Source organism: Anas acuta, unplaced genomic scaffold (assembly GCF_963932015.1).
Source record: "Anas acuta unplaced genomic scaffold, bAnaAcu1.1 SCAFFOLD_403, whole genome shotgun sequence".
Taxonomy (NCBI): Eukaryota; Metazoa; Chordata; class Aves; order Anseriformes; family Anatidae; genus Anas; species Anas acuta.
This window is the reverse complement of record NW_027076250.1, coordinates 429-20410: the sequence shown is the minus strand read 5'-3', so window position 1 is coordinate 20410 and position 19982 is coordinate 429. Positions and strand designations below refer to the sequence as shown.

The following is a 19982-nucleotide window of genomic DNA, read 5'->3' as shown; positions in this document are numbered from 1 at the left end:
GGCTGCCGGGGGGGGGGAGGGCCGGGGCTGGGTGCCGATTGCCCCATTTTTGGGTTCTTTTTATTCAATTTTTAATCTTTTTTCTCTCTTTTTCCACACCCCGAAGAGCGGCGCTCGCATCAACATCTCAGAAGGGAACTGCCCCGAGCGGATCATCACCCTGGCCGGCCCCACCAACGCCATCTTCAAAGCTTTTGCGATGATCATCGACAAACTGGAAGAGGTGCGTGGCTCCCCCCGCCCCCCACCCTATTCCTCAGGGGGGGTTTCTCCCCCTGAAGACCCCATGCAGGGCTGGTTCTGCCCCCCCCTGCATCTCCTGTGGAGCCGGAAGGTTTTTTTTTTTTTTTTTGGGGGGTGGCCAGGCTGTGTTCCACGTGGCCTGCCCCAGGAGGATCTTTGCCCTGTTCCCTGTGGGGTCAGGGTGCGGGGTGGGGGCTGCAGCGCTTCCCTCGTGCCTGCTCCTGGCCTTTTGTGCCTCCTGCCCAAGCCTTGGGGCCCTGAGGGGGGGTTTTGGGGGCTCGAAAATGCCCCGTGGCTATCGGAGAAATGGATTTGGATGGATCGGGGTTTGGGAGCCCTGCTGGGTTCGTGCTCCTGGCCCTCCCCGCCCGCCTGGGGGTGCGGTGGGGGCTCGGCTTCGCCTCCAGCCCTGCCGAGGAGGGGTCCTGGGGGTGCCGCGGTGCTGACGGAGAGGAGCTGCACCCCGTGGAACCGCAGGTGGAGTGGGGGTCCCCGACCCCACGCAGCCCAAATCCCGGCTGCGGTGTGAGGAGCTTTTGGGGCTTCCCTGTGGCTTTTGGAAGGGGGAGCTCCCTCCCCTGCTGTGGGTACGACTCCTCAGCCCTCCCCTCTTTTGGGGCGCCCTCACCCCCTTTTAAATTCGGGCCCCCTCCTCCTCGGAGGCAGCCTGGCGCTGGCAGATGTCCCCGACCCCCTCTGCTCAGCTGAAAATTGGAAAATACCGAAAATTTGGGAGCCCGGAGCCCTCCACGGGCTCAGCCCCGTCCCGGCTCTGCCGCCACCGCTCGGCTTCCCCTTTACTAGGTCAGCTCAGCCCCCCCAGGCTCCCCTCCCCCTGCACCCACGGCTGCTGCTCTGCGCTGCCTCCTTTTTCCCCCCCCGGCTGCTCCTGCCCTCCTCCCCCTCGTTAGTCCCCCTCGTTAAGAGGGGAGGCTCTGAGATACCCCAGGAGCTGCCTGCTGGGGGGCACCGAGCCCCCAGCCCCATTTCCATCAGCGCAGCCGCTTCACAGAATCCCCCACAGCTGAGTGGGGTGGCTAAAAACCTCCGTGATGCTTTAAAAAAGCAAACAAAAACTATCATTTCACCGACGCACCAAGAAGAGGAGCTAATTTACCCGTTTTCACCCCAAAAAAAGCACTTATGGTGATTCCCCAACCAAACAAAACCCCTGCGGAACGGACCCGGGGAGCCACCCGGGGGGGGTTTGCCCCTGCTTGCCCCTCGTAGCTCCTTCCTCCCCGACCCTCCGGTGAGGGTGCTGAGCCCGGTGGCCCCCCCCCTGAATTCCTCCTCTTCCTCGCAGGACATCAGCAGCTCCATGACCAACAGCACGGCCGCCAGCCGGCCCCCGGTCACCCTCCGGCTCGTGGTCCCCGCCAGCCAGTGCGGCTCCCTCATTGGCAAAGGAGGCTGCAAGATCAAAGAGATCCGAGAGGTAGGTGCTGCTGGGCCCCCCCCATCTCACGGGGAGGGTTTTAAGGGGGTAAATCCTCGTTTCAGCCCCCCCCCTCGTGTGGCCCTAAAAGGGGGGGAGGTGGCATCGCTTGGCCTTTGTGGCTCCTCGTATTTTTAGGACTCGGGAAACTGAGCCTGCGGGGCACGGCTTCCCGGCAGCGCCACGCTTGGGTTCCTGCCCCCCCTGAACTCTAAATTCCCCCTCTCCAGGCTTTATTTTCCTCCGTTTCCCCCCCCCCCCAGAGGGAGGTGCCTAATGCTGCTTAGCTCCGGGTGCTGCTGGATTAACCCTGCAGCACTCGGGATCCGGGGGAAAAGCTCCTGCCCCGTTCCTCCTCCTCCTCCTCCCGAATTATTTCCAGCTGGGATTAAAGGGCTTTACTTCGGAGCTGCTGGGGGGGGTGCTCTCGGGGCTATGAATAACTCCTCCCCGCCGAGCTCAGCGCCCTGCCCGGCTCTCAGCTCCTATTTTTACCACCTCAATGTGTCCCCCCCCCCCTCCCTTAACCCCGCAGAGCACGGGGGCGCAGGTGCAGGTGGCGGGGGACATGCTGCCCAACTCCACCGAGCGAGCCATCACCATCGCCGGGATCCCACAGTCCATCATCGAGTGCGTCAAACAGATCTGCGTCGTCATGCTGGAGGTAGGAACCCCAAAAGGGCTGACAGGAACCCCCCCAAGGGCTAACAAACCCCAAAAAGGGCTAGGGAACCCCCCCCAAGGGCTAACAAACCCCAAAAAGGGCTGGGGAACCCCAAAAGGGCTGACAGGAACCCCCCCAAGGGCTAACAGAAACCCCAAAAGGGTTGAGGAACCCCAAAAGGGCTAACAGGAACCCCAAAAGGGCTGAGGAACCCCCCCAAGGGCTAACAGAAACCCCAAAAGGGCTGAGGAACCCCAAAAAGGCTGGGGACCCCCCCCAAAAGGGCTGACAGAAACCCCCTGAGGGCAACCCACCAAGGGTTGAGGAAGCCCCCAAAGGCTGAGGGAACCCCCCTGAGGCTTGAGGAACCCCCCAAAGGTTGGGAGGAGGCTGCTGGGGGGGATTTGGGGGGGGGGGTTTGAGGTTAAAATCTCCACTTTGGGGGTGCTTAAAATGGGCTCGAGCCCCGTCCTCCCGAGCTGCTGCCCACGTGGGGACACCGAGTGGCATCGTGCGTGCCCCAAACCTCCCTCACCTCCTCCCTGCATGGAAAAAGGGAAAAATAGGATTATTTTGTAGCCTTTGAGGCCCTGCACGGTCCCCGAGGGGGGGGAAAAAACGGGATTTAGGGTCATTTTGCAGCCCCCGCGGTGCCTAACCTTGCCTTTCTCCGCCTGTCACCCAGTCCCCCCCGAAGGGCGTCACCATCCCGTACCGGCCCAAGCCCTCCAGCTCTCCCGTCATCTTTGCAGGCGGTCAGGTGAGGCCTCTCCTCTGCTCCTGGGGTGCTGGGGGGGGGCTTTTTTTTGGGGTGGGGGGGCCGCTGGTGGTGTGTGTTTGCGTGCTTCAACCTCTCCGTGCGCCTCGGGTCTGCCTGCGCCGCTGCTTTGGGGTCGCTTCGGGGCCACCCCGAGCCCCCCCCATGCTGAGCTGTGGGGTGCAGGAGGGCAGAGGTTTGGGGGGGGGGGGTGTGGGGGGGCAGTTTGGGGTCGGGGGGGTGCTGGTAAATTATCCTGGAGCCACCAGGCTGGGTCCCAGCGTGGTGGTGGTGGGGATGGGATCAAACTGGGACAGCTCTGGGCTGTGCCCCCCCCACCTCGGGGGGGCTCTGAGGGGCTCTGCGCCCTGTTTGGGGGGGGGGGGGTGATGGACCCGGAGTCTGTGGGGGGGGGGTCTTTGTGCTTTTGGGGCTGGATTTTAGGGCTGCCTGTGGCTTGGGAAGGGCTGGGGGGGCTGCAAGGCCTCACCCCGATGAGGGGAGGGTGCTGGGGGGGGGTGTGGGGGGGGGAGCCAGCAGGGGAGGGGGGCTCCAGCCCCTCCTGCGCTGCTCCTTGAGGGGGGGGGCACCCTGTGCCACCCCCTGGCTGTAAACCCCGAGCCCCCCCCAGCCCTTTGGGGCCACGCTGGTCCCCTCTGGGCGAGATAGGAGGTGGGATTTTTTTTTTGTGGGGGGGTTGGGGGGGGGGGGATTTGGGGGCACGGCCCCCCCCACCCTGCAGCTCCCGGGACTGCTTGGAGCACCAGGGCCACTCGCAGACTCCTCCGCTGCCTCTGTGCTGCCCCCCCCCCAGCAGGGTGGGGGCATGCTGAGATTTGGGGAGCTTTTTTTTTTTGGGGGGGGGGGGCAGGGGGAAAAAAAAAAGTGCCCCCCCTCGCTGCCAGCCCCTGGGGGTTTTGCTAGGGCAGAGCCACGGCCACGCGGGCCGGATCCAGCGCTGTGGCCGGGGGGTGGGTGGGCTGGGGGGGGGCAGGGGGGGCTACAGCCAGCTCTGTGCATGGGGGGGCTGCCCACGAGCCCCCCCCATTCCCCTTAGAGCCAGGCCTTTTGCCTGCCACGCTCATTTGGGATTGGAGCTGCTGCTGTTTGCCCCCCCCCCCCTCCACACCCCACCTTCACCTCGGCCCCCCCCTCCTTGCCCCCCCCCACCTCTTCCTTCCTCCCCTCCTCCTCCTCTTCCAGCCCCCCCCCCTCTCTCCAACAGCTTTTCCTGCCGCTCTACGCCCGGGGAGGGGGAGCGCCAGGCATCACCCCCCCCACCCCAAAAAAAAAAAAAAAAAAAAAAAACACCCTTTTGGTGCTTTTTTTTTTTTTTGGGGTGTGGGGGGGGCCCAGCCCCACGGCCCCCCTCCTCCCCCCAGCCCGGGAGCCGGCTGCCCCCCCCTTTAGAGCAGTGAGGAGCAGGCTCCCACCGGCCACGCAGCTCTCCCCACCCCTTCCCCTTCATCTTTCCACCCCCCCCTCCTCATTTTTCCACCCCTGTGCCCCCCCCCACGTCCCTTAAACCCTTTAAACCCCCCCCTGCCGGCCCGGGGGCCCGTCGCACCCCTTTAATAATCCCCCTTTCCCCCCCCCCCAGCTCAGAGCCGTGCGTTAGAGCAGGGTCGTCCCCTTGGCAAGGGGAAGAGAGCCGATGGCGCTGGTGGAGAAAAAAAAAAAAAAAAAAAAAAATTTTTTTTTTTGTATTATTATTTTTTTTTTTCTCTATCTTTTGATTATTTTTGATTTATTTTGTGGTGTTAGCGGAAGGTTTCGGATTGCCAGCCCTGGAGACTGAAGTCCTCTAATTTATCCACAGGACAGGTACAGCAGCGGCAGTGCGAGCTACCCCCACACCGCCCCATCCATGTGCCTCAACTCTGACTTGGAGGGACCACCTCAGGAGGTGAGAGGGGAGCTCAGTCTCCACGGCCCGTTCAATCCTTGGCCTCTCTGAGACTGCCAACGAGGGTGGCATTTTATTTTCCCCGTCCCTGTCCCCTCAAAAAAAAAAAAAATAATGAAAACGACCAAAAAAATAAGAAAAATCTATCCAAGCGCCCCCCTTCCCGACCAACCGAAAATGCCAAAAAAAAAAAAAAAAATCTATCCGAGTGACCCCCCCCTTTCCCGGTGGCTTTTTTTCTTTTTTTTTTTTTTTCTTTTTTTTCCTTTTTTTTCCTTTTTATTTTTGTGCTGTGGACTCCTGTCCACGTGGGAACTGGACTCTGAGCCCACCAAAACCTCTCCTCACGCAGGCCACCCGGCAGCCACTGCATGGCAACGAACTTGGGCCAATTCCAGCCTGGGCTGTCCGGTGACCTGGAAGTGAGGCTGTGTACCCCCCCTCTCCCCCCTGCCTCTCCCACCTCCCCCCCCCACCCCATTTTCCCACCCCCCCACCACCACCACCACAAAACGACCCCCCTTTAGCCAGCCAGGCTCCCCCCCGACCCCCCTTTACCCGCCCCCTGATCCCCCCCAGCCCGTGACTCTGGGGAGCTGTGGCTGCCCCCAGACCCTCGAGGCGTGGAGTTGGCAGGTCAGGCACTCAGCGCCCCCCCCACCCCAAAACACCCCCGAAACACCCCCGAGAGCCTCTTTTTGCCCCCCCAAACCCCCCCTCTTTGCCTTTAGCAGCGGTAGCCAGCTCCAGCAGCTCACCTTTTTCCCTAGGAGTGACGAGAGGACTCGCAGCGGGACATTTTTCCTTGATTTTTTCTCTTTTTTTTTTTTTTTTTTTTTTTTTTTGGAGGGGTTGGGGGAGGAAAAAAAAAAAAAGCTCTGGGGGGGGGGGGTCGGGGAAGGCTGGGGCCGGGAGCTAGCAGGGCTGGCGGGCGCTGGAGACCCTCCCCTGTCGGCGAGGCGGATTTGGGGGGGGGGGCGCAGGGCTGTAGGAGCAGCGTCGGACTCCACCACACCATACATCTTCATCAAGATCCCAGCCGTTCCGGCCGTCTGCCACCCCCTTTTTTTTATTTTTTATTATTTTTATTATTTTTTTAATTATTATTATTTCTCTTTTTAACGATTTTTTTCTTATTTTTTTATTTTTTTGGGGGGGGGACGGCGCCCTCCTTGGCCACTCCCTCCCTCCCTGCGACCGCCACCTCAGGCCAATTCGAGAGATTTTCCCTCCCCCATATCTCCCCCCCCCTAAAAGCCCTCTCCCAAATCTTTTAGGGACTGCTTGGTCCAGCACTGTCCGCCCCCCCCGCCTCTCCTGTCCCCCCCCCCTCGCCCCGGAGAACTCTCCGCCCGGCTCTCCGCCTTCCTGGCTAGTTGAGATGTGCCCCGGGGTGGCTGTGTCCGATGGGCGTTAATCGGACTCTTTTTTTTCCTCCTTTTTTTTTTAGGCCTATACCATTCAAGGACAGTATGCCATTCCACAGCCAGATGTAAGTTTTGGTTTTCGACTCTCTTTTCTTCCCATCCACCCTCTTTTTCCCCCCCCCCCCCCCTTTCCTCCCCCCTTTTCCTCCAAAATTTTTCTCCCCCCCCTCCCCACCGCTGCTTTGTTCCTCGGGCTGGGGAAAAAACTTGACCCTGAGCCAAACTTCCCCCCCCAAAAAACTCCCCCCCCAAAAAACTCTCGCCGCTCCTGCAGCCAGCTTCACCTGCTCTCAGAGCTCTCCTCCTCCCTTCTCTCCTCCTTTTTTTTTTTATTTTTTGTTTTTTCCGCTCTCCCCCCGCCTTGGCATTTCACACGAGCTCCGGCTTTCCCTCCTCCTCCCCTCCCGAATTTGGCACCGAGCCCCCCCCTTGGGGGGGGATTAAAAACCAAAAACCAAACCAAATGACAGCGCACGGCCTCGCTGCCACCGTGGCTCTCCCGGGGCTGCTGGGGACGGGGGTGACATTTTGGGTGCCCCCCCACGACACCTTTGGGTGCTGCCCCAGCTCTTTTGGGACCTCTGGCACCCGTTGTGCTGCTCCCTCGGGCTCCTTGCAGGCTTTTTGGGGGGGTCCTGGCAGCCTTAGAGCAGCGAGGGGGGGCTCTAATAAAGGGGTGGGCTCTGATGGGGGGGTTTTGATGTGGGGGGGGCTCTGCCAGGCCAGGAGGGCAGGAGGAAGCCGGGCTCCATCCCGCCCCCCCCCCTCCATCGCATCCCTCTCCCCCCTCATGGTGTGGTGCGAGCACCTCGGCCCTCCTGCTCCTCGCTTCTCCGGGGGGGGGGGGGGGGTTTCAGGGGTGGGCACAGCCCCCCCCAGCCCAAAATTTGGGGAGGGTGGGGGGGGGATGACACCGCTTCTGCTCGCCGTATCGGTGCCCGCTGCGAGTCCTGGCCCTTTTGGGCTGGCGCAGCAACTAACAGCAGCTTTTTTTGTTGTTTTTCTTTTTTTTTGTTTTTTCTCCTTTTTTTGTTTTTTCTCTTTTTTTCTCTTTTTTTGTTTTTTTTTTCTCTCCCCTCCAGCTGACCAAGCTGCACCAGTTGGCGATGCAACAGTCCCACTTCCCCATGTCTCATGGCAACACTGGATTCAGTGGTATGGGAACTCCTCCTTCCCCCCCCCCACGCTCACGCGCGCGCCGAAAACCAAACCCGGGAGCTCGGCTCCCCTCTAGCGGGGCCTCCGGGCCTCCAAAACAGACAAAAAAACACCAAAAACACACAAAAAAAACCCCTCCTCAGTGCGAAGCCTGGCCAGGTAATGTTTTTTTTGTCGTGGGGGGGCCGCACAGGGCAGGCAGGGAGCAGGCAGGGTCTCCGTGCTGCGCCCCGGGAGCCCCCCCCAAGCCTGCAGCACCCCCCTTTTCTCCCCTCCGGCTACTCCAGTCCTGAGCAGGCAGCTGCTGGGTTGTGCCAAATTCGCTGCAAACTCGCTAAAATGGCTTAAAAAAAATAAAAATTAAAAAAAATCCCCCCCCCTTGGGGCTGTAAAGCTGAGGCGGCCGAACTCATTGTCCCTTGTATCTTAACAGGCATTGAATCCAGCTCTCCAGAGGTGAAAGGCTATTGGGGTAATGATTAAAACACCAAACCTGTAGTTCTTCTCTTGGGTTTATTCACACCGCCCCGGGGCTCTCGTTCTCCCTGTGAAGCTCTGCACGGGTTGGGGGGGTCGGGGGGGGGCCAGGGGAAGCCGCAATAGGGCTGGAGGTGCCGCCTGCCTCGGCCCCACAGCCCCCAGAAGGAGTCAGCTCGGGCTCTGGAGAGCGGAATTGAGGTGGAGGGCTCAGCCTGTGGGCTTTTTTTTTTTGGGGGGGGGGGAATTTTTGGGGCTTCCCCCCCCCCCCTCCTGGAGCAGCCAGCAGCTGAGCCCTCGTGCTGGGGGGAGCGTCGCCCTCACCGGCATGGCCACGCTGCTGCGCCCTCCCCAAAAAACATCCCCCCCCCCCCACCCCATCCCTGGTGAGGTCTCGAGGCTCCTGCTGCCCCCCCCGTAGCAGGGGAAGGGGGAAAAATGATTATTAATTAATGATTATTAATTACTGCTAATAATGATAATAATTAATTAAATGCCCAAGCAGCCCCGTGCTGCCTGCCCCGGCCAGCGGGGTTGTCCCCGCGGGAAGGAAGAGCCTGTGGTGCCAAAATAAATTTGGGTTTTTATGGGGAGGGGGGGGGTAAATTGTGGTTGGGGGGGGGTTGCTGGGGGGCAGGTGGGGGGCTCGAGGAACCTCACCGCTTGCTCTGCCCCCTCCCCTCCTCCCCGAGCAGCCCTGGAGGTGATGCCAGCAGCAAATGCTGGCCGGCCTGCGGCTGGTGGCGGCGCCCGTGACCCCCCCCACGACGACCCCCCCCCCCCTCTGACCTCATCCTGTCTCTGTCTGTGTCTCCCAAGCAGGTTTGGATGCGTCTGCTCAGACCACCTCCCACGAACTCACCATTCCAAATGATGTGAGTGACCCCTGGGGACACAAGGGGGTGGCGGGGGGGATCCCAAATCCGCCCCTCTTTGGGCGTCCGATGAAGGCAGGGTGGGGTGACCCCCCCCAGACATCCCAAAAGAGGCTCGTGGCCCCCCCACGGGTGATGGCTGCGCCTCTCTGGCATCTCCTCCTGCTCCCACCCGGATTTAGGGCAGATTTTGCTCATTTCTCTGCCATTTTAAACATTCCGGGGGGGGGGGGGGGGGGTTTAAAACCTTCCAGCCCTGTCCATGCAGGTGACCCCCCCCCCCCGATAGTGGGCAGGGAAGGGGGTCAGGGGTGCCCCGATGAAGAGTGGGGTCCCCTAATGAGGATCAGGGTGTCCTGGTGAGGGGTGGGGTGCCTTAATGAGGAGCAGGGTGCCCTGATGAATATTGGGGTGCCCTAATGAAGAGCAGGGTGTCCTGACAAGGTTGGGGGTGTCCTGATGAGGATTGGGATGCCCTAATGAGGGTCAGGGTGCCCTAATGAAGAGCAGGGTGTCTTGATGAGGATTGGGGTACCCTAATGAAAGTTGGGGGTGCCCTAATGAGGAGCAGGGTGCCACGATGAGGAGTGGGGTGCCTTAATGAGGAGCAGGGTGCCCCGGTGGGGGTCGGGGTGTCCTAATGAAGAGCAGGGTGCCCTGACGAGGGTTGGGATGCCCTAATGAAGGTTGGGGGTGTTCCAATGAGGGTTGGGGTGCCCTGGTGGGGGTCAAGGTGTCCCGATGAGGATCGGGGTGCCCTAATGAAGAGCGGGGTGCCCTGACGAGGGTTGGGATGCCCTAATGAAGGTTGGGGGTGTTCCAATGAGGATTGGGGTGCCCTGGTGGGGGTCGAGGTACCCTAATGAAGAGGAGGGTGTCCCGATGAGGTTGGGGGTGCCCTGATGAGGATTGGGGTGCCCTAATGAAGGTTGGGGGTGCCCTGATGAGGGTCCGGGTGCCTTAATGAAGAGCAGGGTGCCCTGATAAGGGTTGGGGTGCCCTAATGAGGAGCAGAGTGCCCTAATGAGGGTTGGGGGTGCCCTAATTAAGGTTTGGGGTGCCCCGATGAGGATTGGGGTGCCCTGGTGGGGGTTGGGGGTGCCCTAATGAGGGTCAGGGTGCCCTAATGAAGAGTAGGGTGTCCCGATGAGGATTGGGGTGCCCTAATGAGGGGCAGGGTGCTATGATGAGGATTGGGGTGCCCTGGTGGGGGTCAGGGGTGCCCTAATGAAGGTTTGGGGGTGCCCCGATGAGGATCAGGGTGCCCTGGTGGGGGTCGGGGGTGCCCTAATGAGGGTCAGTCACGGCGCCCTAACGAAGCCGGCCGCTAACGAAGCCGCGTTGTCCCCGCAGTTGATTGGCTGCATCATCGGGCGCCAGGGCGCCAAGATCAACGAGATCCGCCAGATGTCGGGGGCGCAGATCAAAATTGCCAACCCGGTGGAGGGCTCCACCGACAGGCAGGTCACCATCACCGGCTCCGCAGCCAGCATTAGCTTGGCCCAGTATCTAATTAATGTCAGGTGAGGCTTCCCTAACGAGGCGGCGCGGGGGGGGGAGGGCTGGGACCCCCCTCGTGCCCCCCAGCGTGAGGGGAAGGGGCTTCCCTCCCCCGTTTTTTTTATTTTGATTTATTTTTCAACCTTCCCCCTTCCCCTTTTTCCGTGCCCCCTTCCTTCCCCCCCTTTTCCCCGCTGTCCCCGTGCCATCGCCTCCTGGGCTCCGGGGGGCTTCAGGATGTGGCTGAGGCCACGGGGGTCTCGTGAGCGGGTTCGTGAGCTTTGGACCCGTCGCTGGTGCTGTGAGGGATTTGATTTTTTTTATGGGGTGGGGGCTTGGGGAGCACCCCCAGGCTCGGGGCCGCGTCCCAGCGGGGATGTGGGGGGGATCCTGTGGATCCCGCAGCGCCTGGTGCTGCTCTCCTGCCTCGGAGCAGCAGCCCCCGAGCATTTTTGGGGCACCCCAAACCTGCGTGGGGACCTCTGGCTCCCCTGTGGGGTCTGGCAGGGTTTTGGGGCGGGGGCTGAGCCCCCAGGACCGCTCTGAACCCCCCCCAATGCGTGCGGGGCGCTGACCCCGCTGTCCCCACAGCGAGCTGGGGCTGAGAGCGGCAGCATTTAGGGCTGGTGAGATGCCCCCACTGCTCCCCCCATATCCTCAACCCCTTGGGGGGGGCTTAGGGTGGAGGAGCTGAGCCCCCAAACCTATGGGGTCACCCCCTGGGGGGCCAGGAGCAGCGGCCGCCCCCCCTCTTCTTGGCTCGGTGTCGAGACCGAGGGCTCGACACGGGGCTGGGGGTGCGTGCAGGGGGGGGTCCCGCATTTTTGGGGACCCTGGGGGTGTCGCTGTCCCCCCTTAGGGTGCCGTTGTCCCCCTGGGGGTGTCGCCGTCCCCCTCCAGGCGTCGTTGTCCCCCTGGGGGTGCCGTTATCCCTGTGCCCCCCCCTCCCCAACCCCGTGCGGTTTGACGCTGTTTGTCCTGTGCTTCTCGCGCGCTGTTGCCAGCCACCCACCCACCCTTTTTTTTTTTCATTTTTTTTTAATTTTTTCTTTCTTTTTTATTTTTTTATTTTATTTTTATTTTTTTTTTTGTTCCTTTTCTCCTCTGTTACAGTTTAGAAAGCGCTAAACCCTCCTCCCAGGCAGCCTCCGTCACGATCCCTGACCACCTCAGCATCAACCTCTCTCAACCCTCCACCCCTTCTTCTTCTTCCTCCTCCACCACCACCCCCTCGCTCGCCACGGGGGGGGGCTCCGAAGCACCCGCCAGCCTCCCCAACCCTCTTCCGACCGCCCCTTGTGTCTCCAGTCTGCTTGGCATGAAACCTGTCCCTCTCCTGGCTCTAAATGTTGTGTCTGCTGCTAAGGGCGCCTCCGCCCCGGCCGTGCCGTGTGTCTCTAACAAACTCAAGGCGGAGAAGCAGAGGTTCTCTCCCTACTGAGCCCCCCCCTCCCAAAAAAACAAAAAACAAAAAAAAAAAAGGGCTGGGGGAGGTTTTGGGGGGGGGTAAACACAGCGCGGAGCCCCCCTAGAGGAGACTCGAGCAGAAAACAAATTTCATTTGGGGTTTCCTAAATTTCATTTTGGGTTTCCTTGCGGGTTTTCCTTCCTCCTCCTTTTTTTTTTTTTCTTTTATATTTTTATTAATTTTTTTTGGGGTGTTTCGTAGCCATTTTTCTGCTTTTTTTTTATTATTTTTTTTAATTTTTCCTTTATTTTTGCCAGCCCGCTGCCCCCCCCATCCCTCCTTGACTCCTCTAGCTTACAACCCTCGCTTTTTTTTCCCCCTTTTCCCCTCTTTTTTTTTTTTTATTTTTTAGGAGTTCGGTTGCAATCGCGGTGCGGGGGGGGTCGTGGGATGTTGGGATGGGGAAGGGGGGGTGGGGGGGGGTTCGTTACCGAATAAACGAGTCTGGATTTAATTGCATTCCGGGTCCGGTGCCCGCGGGGCTTTTCTGTCTGTACCTGTAATAAAGTTGCCACGGTGAGAATCTGCTCTGCTAGATCTGTGCTGCGGGTGGGGAGGGGGGGGCCCAGCGGGGGTCCCCCCCCCTTTTTTTAATTTATTTTTATTTTTTTTTAATTTTTTGGGGGCTCGTTTCCACCCTCCTCAGGGGCCACGCGCGCTGCCCCCTCCCCTGGTTCCTTTGGGCGCTGCTGCTGTCGCCCCCCCCTCGCTTGGAGCTGCTGCTCTGTGCCCCCCCCACCTCCCTGTGCCCCCCCCCCGACCCTCCCTAATTTCCCTAAGCCCCCCCCTCTTTGGGTTCTGCCCCCCCAGCTCGCTGCCTCCCCTCCCCGCTGCCCCCCTCTGCCTGCACTCGGGGGTCCCCCCACAGAGCTCCCAGTGGGGGGGGGGCACAACCCTGAGCCCCCCCTCTTTATGCTGCTTTCGCATAACCCCAGCTTTGACCACGGGGGGGTCCCCACCACCCTCCTGGGGGGGGGGAACCCCTTCCTCCCCTCCTCCTCGTCCCCCTGACCCTTTTTTTCCCCCCTACCACCACCCTTTTTCCCCAAAAATCCTTCTTTTTTTCCCCCCTACACCCCCTTTTTTCCCAAAAACCTTTCTTTTTTCCCCAAAAAACCTTTCTCGCCCCCCCCCCTCTGACGCCCTCTTCTTCGTTGCAGGCTCTCCTCCGAGACCGGGGGCATGGGAAGCAGCTAGGGCCCCGGCGCCGCCCGCGGACCCTCGGCCTCACCTCACCATCCATCTGTGTAGCCCCCTAGCAGCCAGCCCCAGGTTTTAAAAAAGGAGAAAAAAAAAAAACAAAAAAACAAAAAAAAAAAAACTAGTTTGTAAATTTTTCGGTTCCTCCATCACTCACCAGGTTGTTTTGGTTGGTTTTTTGTTTTTTGTTTTTCCGGTTTTGTTTTTTTTTTTTTTTTAATTACAGCATTTTAATTCCTTTTTTTTTTTCCTCCGCTCGGCCCCTACCCGCCGAGCCCCAGATCTTAGTTTTATAAAAGCTTTTTTCTCTCTTTTTCTCCCCAATTCTCCCCCCCTCACCCCACACACCTTCACCTTCCCCCATTCCCCCGTCCCCCTTTTTTTCCCCCCTTTTTCGGCTCATGAAGTTTCTGTTTTTGTCATGAAATGTTGAACGAGTGGAAGAGAAGACGACGAAAACATTTCAGTTTAGTTCTGTAACGTCAGGAGCAATTTTTCAAAAAAAAAATAATAATAATAATAAAAAGATGGACTGGAGCTTTTCCTTGTGAATAGAAACTGGAGCATATTTTGGTTAATGGACCTGCCTGTCTCCGTCTTTCTTTGAACCCTCTCCCTCTAGGGCCCCCCCCCTCTGATAAATGGGGTTTGGGGGGGGGGTTTCGGGGGTGTTTTTGGGTTTAAAAATGGGGATTTCTCTCCAATTTGGGGCATTTCTCTCCAATTTGGGGCTTTTCCATGTTTCTCCACCTTTTCTGCTCTTGGGTACTGGTTTCCAGTAAGGACCAGCACAAGGGTGGAGGGAGAGTGGGTGCCCCCCCCCCACCTTATTATTCCCCATGGGGGGGTCCCAGCCCTCCCCAGTGCTCCCAGTTCCCCCAGTAACAGGGGTGGTGACACCCCCAGAAGGGGCTCAGCCCCTTCCCTCCCCCCCCTCATTCCCCCTGCCCCCTTTCAGCAGATTTTCTCCCCCCCCCCGTTCCAGTAGGACCTACACCAACACAAGGAGCTGACAGACCCCCCCCCCCGAAAAAAAACACCCCCCCCAGTGCCCCCCCCCAGAGACAGCACGGAGCTTTCTGTAGAGATCGATAAATATTTATATAAATATTTGGGGGCTGTACAAGTGTGTGTGTGGTGGGGGGGGTGTGCAAGGAGGGGGGGGTGGCGGTGGTGGTTTTTGGGGTGTGGGGGGGTGCAGGTCACAGGCCGGGGGGGGCTGCGGGCCGGGGGGGGCCCTCGCCGCTGCCCGAGTGGTCGAGCTCCGCGCTGTCGCAGTCCGAGTCCTCGGAGACCTGGGGAGAGTTTGGGGGGGGGGTCAGACACCCCCGAGCACCCCCCCCACAGGGCTGGGGGGGAGGGGGGCATTGGGACCCTCCCCAGGATTTTAATTGTTCCTGGGGGGTCCCTAACCCGTGGGATGTGGCCTCTGGGGTCCCCACCCCCTGCCATGGGGGAGCTCCTGGGCCCCCCCCCAGTGATGCTGAGCCCCCCCCCACCCATGGTGTGCAGTCCTGGGGGGGGTCTCCCTTGTTATTTCCTCCTGGGGGGGCCCTGAGGTGGTATCCAGTCCTGGGGGGGGGGCTCTGGGGTCCCCCAGGAGCAGGTGGAAGAGGGAGACCCCAAACTGGGGGGGGGGGGCAGCTGGTCCTGGGGTAACCCTGAGCCCCCCCCCCCTTTCCTACAGGACCCTGTTTCTTGGGGGGGGGAGCTCTGAGGGACCCCTCCCTGTCTGCACCCAGCTCTGGGGTCCCTACTGCCCCCCCCATACACTGTAACCCCCCCCAGGGGTCCTGGAGCCCCTCAGCACCCATATTTAGGGCACCCCACTGCCCCCCCCCTCCACGATGCCACCCATCCAAGGGCCCAGGACCCCCACCCAGGGGTCCAGCACCCCCTGAGCCCCCACCCAGGGGTCACCCACCACCCACCTGGGGGTCCTGAAGCCCCCACCCATGGGTCCAGCCCCCCCCACCCCCCATCCCTGGGGCACCCCACTGCCCTCCCCATCCCCTGCCACCCACCTGGGGGTCCCGGAGCCCCCACCCAGGGGTCCCAGAGCCCCCCAGCACCCATTCTGCACCCACATTTGGGGACCCCACTGCCCCCCCCATCCACGGTGCCACCCACCTGGGGGTCCTGGAGACCCCACCCATGTGTCCAGCACCCCCTGAGCCCCCACCCAGGGGTTCCAGAGCCCCCCAGCACCCACATTTGGGGCACCCCACTGCCCCCCCTCCCCACCCAGGTATCCAGGACCCCCCCACCCATGTGTCCAGCACCCCCTGAGCCCCCCCCACCCAGAGCTCCCCCCCTCCCCACCCAAAGGTACCGGTGACAGGGCCAGGGGACGGGGGGTGGGCTGGGGGGTTGTGATGCGCGGTCACCTTGGGGCTGCCCCCCCCGTGGCGACGGCCGGCGGCTCCTTCTGGGGGGGGGGCGTCCAGGGGGATCTCGGAGCCCTGCGAGAGGAGGTCCTCGGAGCGCTCATCGGGGCGCTCGTCCGTGTTGGTGCTGCCCACGTCGGGGGTGGCGCTGTGCGAGGGTTCGCTCGTGTGCCCCTCGTCCCCATCCCCGTCCCCGTCCCCGTCCGAAAAATTCTCCGAGCTGAAGGTCGACAGCGACTGCCGCTTGCTCATGCCCGGGGGCCACCTATTGGGGGGGGGGAAATGTTATTAGGGGGGTGGGCACAGCACCCATGGGTGCCCCCTGGTATCCATTCTATGGCATCCTGGTACCCAAAAACACCCAGAACTTATCCTGGGGGGGGGGACTCAGCACCCATGGGTGCCCCCCAGCACCCATCTGTAGCATTCTGGCACCCAAAACCCCCCCAGCACCCATGGGTGCCCCCCAGCACCCACCTATAGCATTCCGGTACCCAAAAACCTCCTGGGGTTCTCAGCACCCATGGGTGCCCCCCGGCATCTATAGGTGGTGTGCTGGTACCCAAAAACTCCCCAGCACCCATCCTGGGTGGGAGTCTGGGCACCCCCCAGCATCCATCCACTGCATCCTGGTACCCAAAAACCACCAGCACCCATCCTGGGGGGGGGCTCAGCACCCATGGGTGCCCCTCAGGACCCATCTGTGGAATCCTGGTACCCAAAAACCTCCAGCACTTATCCTGGGGGGAAATCTGGGCACCCATGGGTGCCCCCCAGCACCCATCTGTAGCATTCCGGTACCCAAAAACCCCCATCACTGATCCTGGAGGCTCAGCACCCATGGGTGCCCCCCGGCACCCATTCTATGGCATCCTGGTACCCAAAAAACCCCAGCACTGATCCTGGGGGGGGGCTCAGCACCCATGGGTGCCCCCCTGGCATCCATAGGTGGCGTGCTGGTACCCAAAAACCACTCAGCACTGACCCTTGGGGGGGTCTCAGCACCCATGGGTGCCCCCCGGCATCCATCAGTGGCATCCTGGTACCCAAAAACCCCCCAGCACCCATCCTGGGGGAGAGTCTGGGCACCCCCCAGCACCCATCCACAGCATCCTGGCACCCAAAAACCCCCAGCACTGACACTGGGGGGGGGCTCAGCACCCATGGGTGCCCCCCATCACCAATCTGTAGCATCCTGGTACCCAAAAACCCCCATCACTGATCCTAGGGGCTCAGCACCCATGGGTGCCCCCTGGCATCCATCAGTGGCATGCTGGTACCCAAAACCTCCCCAGCACCCATCCTGGGGGGGTTCTCAGCACCCATGGGTGCCCCCCAGCACCCATCTGTAACATTCCGGTACCCAAAAACCCCCCAGCACTGATCCTGGGGGGCTCAGCACCCATGGGTGCCCCCTGGCACCCATCGGTGGCATCCTGGTATCCAAAAACCCCCCAGCACCCATCCTGGGGGGGAGTCTGGGCACCCCCGGCACCCATCCACAGCATCCTGGCACCCGAAACCCCCCAGCACTGACCCTGGGGGGGTTCTCAGCACCCATGGGTGCCCCCCAGCACCCATTCTGTGGCATTCTGGTACCCAAAAACCACCAGCACCCATCCTGGGGGGCTCAGCACCCATGGACACCCCCCCCCAAAATTCCCCTTCCCCTATCCTGGGGGGGGGTCCAGCACCCACAGGTCACCACGTACACCCCCCGGGGAGGGTGGGGGGATTCTGCCCCCCCCCCCAAATGGGGTCCAGATTCCAGGAGGGGTTTGGGTTTTTTTTTTGGGGGGGGGGCAGCACCCACCTCTGCCGCAGCGGCAGCTCCACCTCGCTGTCCACTTCGCCCTCCTCCTCCTCCGACGACACCCCCCGCTTCTGGGGGCATGGGGGGGGGGACGTGGGGGCCTCTGGCTGCCCCCAGACCCCCCCCAGACCCCCCCCAGACCCCCGAGATGGACCCAGGGGTCCCGAAATGCCCCCCCTCCAAGAAGGGACCCCGGTCTGTTTGACCCCCCACCAATGCTGGGCTGGGTCCTTGGGGGGGGTCTTCTCCCCCCCCCCCCAAAATTTCCAACCTCCCTTAAAATAAGGGACCCCTCCAAATAAGGGACACCCCCCAAAAAATAAGGGACCCCCTCCCCAAAATAAGGGACCCCGCCAAAAAAAAATAAGGGATGCCCCCGAAATAAGGGACCCCCCCAAAATAAGGGATCCCCCCAAAAGAAAAATAAGGGACCCCCCCAAAAAAATAAGGGACTCCCCCCCCAAAATAAGGGACCCCCTCCAAATAAGGGACCCCCCCCCTTAAAAAAAATAAGAGACATCCCCCAAAATAAGGGACACCCTCCCCAAAATAAGGGAACCCCACCCCAAAATAAGAGACTACCCCCCAAAAAAATAAGGGACCCCCCCGAATAAGCCCCCCCCACTCACCTGGCCCTCGTGACGGCCGCCCGGTACAGCAGCGCCGCGGGGGTGAGATGCTGCCCGGCCCCCCCTCGCCCCCCCCGGGCGGCCCCGCTGTCCCGCTCAGGCTCCCCGGGGGTGGGGGGCTGCGGGGGGGGCACCCCTTGGGTACCCTCCGCCCCCCCCGGCCCCACATCGGGCACGGAGGCGGGGGGGGGTCCCACAGCCTCCAGGGTGCCCCCGAGAAGATCGGGGCCGGCGGTGGCCGGGGGGGGGCCGGGAAGACCTCGGGGGGGTCCGGTTTCGGGACCGGGTTCCCCGCAGCCCCCCCGAGGCCCCCCCGCTTTACGGTGGCGCCCTTTGGCTCGGCGGCTGCGCCCCGGCGAGGGGGGGCCCTTGGGGCAGCCGGGGAGGGTCACCTGCGCCATGGCCGCGTCCAGCTTGGGCAGCAGCACCTCCGGCTTCAGGATGTCAGGGCTGGAGGGGGGGGGGACACACACATATGGGGGGGGGACAAAGCAGCACCCCCCCCCCCGACACTGTCATTCCTTTTGCAAGTGGGTGATGCGCCCCCAAAATGTGCCCCCCCAATACCCCGAGGGGGTGTGCGCCCATGGGAGCTCTCCGAGGGGACCCGAAGGGATTAGGGCGCATGGGGGGGGCCAGAACTGACCCCCCCCCAAAAAAAAAAAAAAAAAAGGATTCTGGCATCTGCACCCCCCAAGGGACACAGGGACTGCAACCCCCACCAGAACCCCCCCAAGGATCTGCACCCCCAGATCCCCCCCAAAAGGGACCTAGGAACATGAGCCCCCCACCAGAACCCCCCCCAGGGACCTACAACCCCAGAATCCCCCCCCAAAAGGGACCCAGGGACCTGCACCCCCCTCACCAAGAGCCCATCCCCAGGGATCTGCACCCCCAGACCCTCCCCCCAAAGGACCGAGTCACCCAAGACCCCCCACACCCCAATGAGACCCTGATGTCCCACTCGCCCCCCACCCCCCCAAACCCCCCCCCCATCCCTCAAACACCCCCCCAACCCCCCCACCCTACCAAACCCCATTCCCATTCCCCACCCCAAAGCCCCCCGCACCTTGACCTCACCCCCTCCAGCACCCCCCCCATGGCCCCAATCCCCAGGGGATTTCCCCCCCCACCCCATAACCCCCCCGGGGGGGGCGCACCGCTTGCCGTGGGGGGAGAGTTTTTGGGGGACGTTGCGCTTTTTGATGAGGGTCTCGACGGCGTTCCCGTGCAGGAGCCCCGCGGCGCCCGCGGCTTGAACAGCCCCGGGTAGCGCTTCTCCAGCGCCTGCTCCCTCCTGGGGGGGGGGCACGCGTCGGGACCGACCCCCCCCCCAATTGGGGAAGGGCTCGGGGTAAGGGTGGGGAAGGGCTGGGGTGGGTATAGGGCTGGGCGTGGGTGTGGGGTGGGCGTGGGGTGGGTGTAGGGTTGGTCAAGGGCATGGGGTGGAGGTAGGGGTGGGCGTGGTGTGGGGTGGTGGGGGGGCATATGGGGTTGGTCAAGGCCATGGGGTGGGTATAGGGGTGGCCGTAGCCATGGGGGTGGCCATGGGGTGGATATGGGGTTGGTTGTAGCCATGGGGTGCATATAGGGTCGGTCAAGGCCATGAGGTAGATGTAGGGGTAGCTATAGCCATGGGGTGCATATGGGGTCGGTCAAGGCCATGGGGTGGATATAGGGGTGGCAAGGGGCATGGGGTGGCCATAGGGTGCATATAGGGGTGGCCATAGTCATATAGGGTTGGTCAAGGCCACGGGGTTGATATAGGGTTGGCTATGATCATAGGGTGGCCATGGGATGGATATAGCGTTGGTCATAGCCATGGGGTGCATATAGGGTTAGTCAAGGCCACGGGGTGGGTATAGGGGTGGCAAGGGGCATGGGGGAGGCCATGGGATGGATATAGGGTTGGCCATGACCATAGGGTGGCCATAGGGTGCATATAGGGTTGGCCATAGTCATATAGGGTTGGTCAAGGCCATGGGGTGGCAAGGGCATGGGGGGGGGGGTCTTGGGTTGGCTATGACCATAGGGTGGCCA

At 61.6% G+C, this 19982-nt stretch overlaps 1 protein-coding gene and 1 pseudogene across 15 annotated transcripts; one reads left to right on the top strand and one right to left on the bottom strand.

The window, feature by feature from the left end:
* The first annotated feature begins 65 nt into the window (after nt 1–65).
* On the top strand, nt 66–13695 carry PCBP2 (poly(rC) binding protein 2). 15 transcript variants are annotated; one of them, XM_068668645.1, is made up of 11 exons: nt 66–223; nt 1550–1681; nt 2217–2345; nt 3031–3105; nt 4922–5008; nt 6459–6500; nt 7518–7590; nt 8027–8065; nt 8893–8945; nt 10299–10468; nt 13074–13695. In XM_068668645.1, the coding sequence occupies exons 1-11, from the start codon at nt 200–202 to the stop codon at nt 13108–13110; spliced, it is 861 nt and encodes a 286-aa protein (XP_068524746.1). In that variant the 5' UTR covers nt 66–199; the 3' UTR covers nt 13111–13695. The 15 variants fall into 15 exon arrangements, with proteins under 15 accessions (XP_068524746.1, XP_068524745.1, XP_068524747.1 ...); XM_068668644.1 differs by having other exon boundaries at nt 8890–8945; XM_068668646.1 differs by lacking the exon at nt 4922–5008 and having other exon boundaries at nt 8890–8945.
* A 521-nt stretch (nt 13696–14216) lies between these two features.
* Nucleotides 14217–19445, bottom strand: LOC137849145 (mitogen-activated protein kinase kinase kinase 12-like; annotated as a pseudogene).
* Between the last annotated feature and the right edge of the window lie 537 nt (nt 19446–19982).